Genomic DNA, 5,000 nt, shown 5'->3' with positions numbered 1-5,000 from the left:
ACCAATCAGCAGCCTCGCTTCAACTCACACTGCTCAGTGGAACTGCACACACAGTACAGTCATCACAATCTCTTTCTTTCTTTCTTTCTTTCTTATCATTTCTTTCTTTCTTTCTTTCTTATCATTTCTTTCTTTCTTTCTTTCTTATCATTTCTTTCTTTCTCCCCTTCCTTCTTTCCTTCTTTCCTTCCTTCCTCCCTCATTTTCTTTCTTTCTTTCTTGTCATTTGTCTTTTTTCCATCCTTCCTTCCAACTTTCCTCCAAAATTCCTTTCTTCTATTTTTCCTCCATCGCGTCCTTCCTTATTTTCTAACTTCTTTCCTTGCTTCATTCCTTCTCTCTCTCTCTCTCTCTCTTCAGGAAGTGCAGGATTGGGTGTTAATTTATTGAATGTTTATTATCTGTTTTAATACAGAATGAGGGACAGGGATAAAGTAAACATGATTGGACATTAGAGTGTTGTGTGTTAGTGTTGACTGTTAGTATATTGTGTTAAAGTGTTGTGTGTTAGCGTGTTGTGATAGCATGTCGTGTTATTATGTTGAGTTAAAGTGTTGTATTAGTGTGTTGTGTTACCGTGTTGTTTTAGTGAGTTGTGTTACCGTGTTGTGTTAGTGAGTTGTGTTACCGTGTTGTGTTAGTGAGTTGTGATGAGTTAAAGTGTTGTATTAGTGTGTTGTGTTACCGTGTTGTGTTAGTGTGTTGTGTTACCGTGTTGTGTTAGTGTGTTGTGTTACCGTGTTATTTTAGTGAGTTGTGTTAGTGTGTTGTGTGTTAGCGTAGCTGAACTTGGTTTTTATTTACAGTAATCAATATTTATGTGAGAGAAATTTTACAGTAGAGAAGAGAAACTGAATCAGTGTTCTTACTCAGTGTGTGCGTGTGTGTGTGTGTGTGTGTGAGTGGATGTGTGTGTGTGTGTGTGTGTGTGTGAGAGAGTGGATATGTGTGTGTGTGTGTGTGTGTGTGAGAGAGAGAGAGATCTCAGGAGTGCAGTGTTCTAGGACAGTGCTCCCCTCCGTCGTCCTCCGAGACCCTGAGACCCCGTCCACGTTGTCACTAACCTGTACACCTCATTACAGTGTGTGTGTGTGTGTGTGTGTGTGTGTGTGTGTGTGTGTTAGTCAGGTCCCTCTGAATAAGAACAGTTAGATTGTGAGTGGATGATAAAACTGTGTGCAGGTGTGTGAGACGTTAAAGTGTTTATTGTGAATGTTGTAGAGAAAGTGCAGCGTGTGATGTCGTTACGTCGTGGTGTACAGTTAATCCGATACATCATCACAACCCTGTACTTCATTTTATTTCCTCTGTGTGTGTGTGTGTGTGTGTGTGTGTGTGTGTGTGTAGATCACTTCCTCTCGTGGAGGTCCAGCCGCAGTAAAAGGTGAGACTCATTAAACAGGAGTATTTTTTATCTGAAGTCACATGACCTGATACAGAGCATCACTGGTCAGTCAGAGACAGTGCTGTCAATCATGAGTGCTCATTAGAATATTAGGCCACGCCCATTATTAGGACAGTCTCTGATCAGTTTCGATTTGTCACATTAACCTCCTGTTGTTTATTTATTTATTTATTTATTTATTTTTTACATTCAGACTTGGCTGCATGTTTAATAGACAGCCGAGTTTGCTCTTCACTAACAGTCAGACATCTGCTGAGACTCAGAGGCCCAGAGCAGACTGATCTCTGATCTGGTGCTAATGTCTGATCTCGGCTGAGATAGAGAGATGTTCATGTCGCGTGTCTCAAACGTAATTGGATTTTACGATCAGGCCGACGATGCAGTCGGATTTGACCCTCGGCTGAACAGGGCTCTGATATCAGTGTAGTGTTAACAATAAAATAATACGATTAGAGTGTCGCTAATATTCTTCCATGTAAATCTTTCAAATTTAGACATTACATTGTTGATGTTTTTCTATTAAGAGTGTGTGTGTCAGAGAGAGAGAGAGAGAGAGTGTGTATGTATGTGTGTTTGAGAGAAAGTGTGTGTGTGAGACAGAGAGAGAGAGAGAAAGAAAGAGACAGTGTGTGTGTGAGTTTTAGTTATACTTCTGCTGATGCGATGTGTGTGTGAGTGTGTGTGTGTGTGTGTGCGAGAGAGAGTGAGAGAGAGTGTGTGTATGTGTGTGTGTGTTAGTTATAATGAGAGAGTGTGTGTGTGTGTGTGAGAGAGAGAGAGAGTGAGAGAGTGTGTGTGTGTGTGTGTTAGTTATAATGAGAGTGTGTGTGTGTGTGTGCGAGAGAGAGTGAGAGAGTGTGTGTGTGTGTGTGTTAGTTATAATGAGAGTGTGTGTGTGCGAGAGAGAGTGAGAGAGTGTGTGTGTGTGTGTGTTAGTTATAATGAGAGTGTGTGTGTGTGTGCGAGAGAGAGTGAGAGAGTGTGTGTGTGTGTGTGTGTTAGTTATAATGAGAGTGTGTGTGTGTGTGCGAGAGAGAGTGAGAGAGAGTGTGTGTATGTGTGTGTGTTAGTTATAATGAGAGAGTGTGTGTGTGAGAGAGAGAGAGAGTGAGAGAGAGTGTGTGTGTGTGTTAGTTATAATGAGAGAGTGTGTGTGTGAGAGAGAGAGAGAGTGAAAGAGAGTGTGTGTGTGTGTTAGTTATAACTCTGCCAATGCGATGTGTCAGAGTGTGTGTGTGTGTGTGTGAGAGAGAGAGAGTGAGAGAGAGTGTGTGTGTGTGTTAGTTATAATGAGAGAGTGTGTGTGTGTGAGAGAGAGAGAGAGAGAGAGTGAAAGAGAGTGTGTGTGTGTGTTAGTTATAATGAGAGAGTGTGTGTGTGTGAGAGAGAGAGAGAGAGAGAGTGAAAGAGAGTGTGTTTGTGTTAGTGTTAGTTATAACTCTGCCAATGCGATGTGTCAGTGTGTGTGTGTGTGTGTGTGTGTGTGGGAGGAAGAAGAATAAATAAGTGATGAATTCTGACCTTCCTGATCCCTCCATCCTCCTTCTCTCTCTCTCTCTCTCTCTCTCAGCAGCTGATGTTGGAAAGACCTCAGATGACCTCAGTCTGAGTTTAGCTCCGAGCTGCAGCCAGGAACAAGGTGTAATTTCTTTCTCTAATAAACCTCCTCATTCCCACTGGAGACAATCACCTCACACCAGAGCCTTCAGAGAAAGCACGCAGGATTCACTCGGGAATCACATGAGAGTCACTCGGGAATCACTTGTGAATCACTCGGGAATCACTTGTGAATCACTCGGGAATCACATGAGAGTCACTCGGGAATCACATGAGAATCACTCAGGAATCACATGAGAGTCACTCAGGAATCACAGGAGAGTCACTCAGGAATCACAGGAGAATCACTCAGGAATCACTTGTGAATCACTCAGGAATCACATGAGAGTCACTCAGGAATCACATGAGAATCACTCAGGAATCAAATGAGAATCACTCAGGAATCACAGGAGAATCACTCAGGAATCACAGGAGAATCACTCAGGAATCACAGGAGAATCACTCAGGAATCACAGGAGAATCACTCAGGAATCACTTGTGAATCACTCAGGAATCACATGAGAATCACTCAGGAATCACATGAGAGTCACTCAGGAATCACTTGTGAATCACTCGGGAATCACACTAGAATCATTTGGGAATCACTTGTGAATCATTTGGGAATCATATGAGAATATTTTGGGAATCAAATGAGAATCATTTGGGAATCATAAGAGAATCATTTGGGAATCACATGAGAATAACTATATGAATCACACAAGAATCATTTGGGAATCATAAGAGAATTGCATGAGAGTCACTTAAAGAATCACCTCATGGGAGAATATAGATATTTGATAGTCCAGAGCTAATAATCATTAGAAATACATATATTTTCTTATTTTATTTTATTTTTACATGTTATTTTTTCTAAAGTAAATTCAGTCAAAAATGCAACTGCTGTTCTAAATCAGTGATCCCTGCTGGAACGTAATCAAGTGTAAATAACAGTGTAGACATATTATTGCCATACTGTACCCAGTGTAATCACTCTTTATTTGTATATTTGACCTTTGACCTTTGTGTCCTTCCTTCATTCAGATCTGACATCAGAGCCTAAGATCTACGGCCTCATCTCCAACGACTCCTTTGCCTCCATGCAGCCTTCCACCTCGTTGGCTCAGGACCTCTACAGCTCCACCCCTCACCCTTTCAGCCAATCACTGTCCTCCTGCGACACAGAAATCCCCGCCCACTCCCAGTCTTTCAGGAAAGACTCGTCTCGTCCCCGTGGCCTCCCTCGCACTTCGAGCTCGGCCTTTCCCGATCCTTCCATCCCAGACTTTGGCCTCTACCCCCCTTCCCGGCGTAGTGGACTCGACCCGGTGTGTGAACTGGACACGCCCCGGCCACAGGGGGCGCCACAGAGCGCGGACACGGCCGTCCCCTCCACGTCAGGACTGGACTGCTGTAAGCACCATAAAAGGGAACGGCGCAAACTGGCCCGGTCCATTTCCAGAGAAACGGGGGACGAATGTCAGGGTGAATCTGGACTGTACCAAGTGGAGGGTTTTCGTGGGGGGATTTCAGGTGGAAGCAGGAGGAAAAGACGAGGGGAAAAAAGCGTGGAAAGTTTGCGAAGCCTGAGCACACGCAGTAGCGGCTCGACAGAGAGTTACTGCAGTGGGACGGACCGTGACACACACAGCACGCTGAGTAGTCTGCATAGTGAACAGACTAGCTCCACCCACGTCGAGAGTCTCATATCACTCTCGTTGGACGAGGGCGGGACAACGGAACCTAGCATAACCTCAGGAGAGGGCAATAAAAACCCTCATGCTAATGAAATTAGCCCAAAAGCAGTTAATGCTAATGAACCCACAACTCCAAAAAACACATCACAAACCACCAGCCACGAAGGGGAGGAGCTTAGAAAGGAAGAGAGTGGGGTAAGGACGAGCCCAGAAGCCTCTGCAGACTCCACCCACCTCTGTAAGGAGGCGGAGCATGATGACGCTAAGCCCAAATCAGCCAGTCACTCCGATGCCAGCCATAGCGG

At 44.1% G+C, this 5,000-nt stretch overlaps 1 protein-coding gene across 3 annotated transcripts in view; it reads left to right on the top strand.

Moving 5' to 3' along the window:
- The window catches only part of pcnx1 (pecanex 1), a 28,933-nt gene that overhangs the window by 4,620 nt on the left and 19,313 nt on the right, over window positions 1-5,000 (top strand). For 2 of the 3 annotated variants that reach the window (XM_034302769.2, XM_034302767.2), the window contains exons 4-6: window positions 1,348-1,384; window positions 2,976-3,044; window positions 4,043-5,000. The exon at window positions 4,043-5,000 is cut by the window's right edge and continues 506 nt beyond it. In XM_034302769.2, coding sequence (XP_034158660.2) covers window positions 1,348-1,384; window positions 2,976-3,044; window positions 4,043-5,000 — 1,064 coding nt within the window. The remainder of the gene's footprint in view (window positions 1-1,347; window positions 1,385-2,975; window positions 3,045-4,042) is intronic. The other variant, XM_034302768.2, reaches the window with a different exon arrangement.

Source organism: Pangasianodon hypophthalmus, chromosome 3, assembly GCF_027358585.1.
Source record: "Pangasianodon hypophthalmus isolate fPanHyp1 chromosome 3, fPanHyp1.pri, whole genome shotgun sequence".
NCBI classification, from domain to species: domain Eukaryota; kingdom Metazoa; phylum Chordata; class Actinopteri; order Siluriformes; family Pangasiidae; genus Pangasianodon; species Pangasianodon hypophthalmus.
Note: the sequence above shows the minus strand (reverse complement) of the source record. Positions and strands in the feature narration are given on the sequence as shown.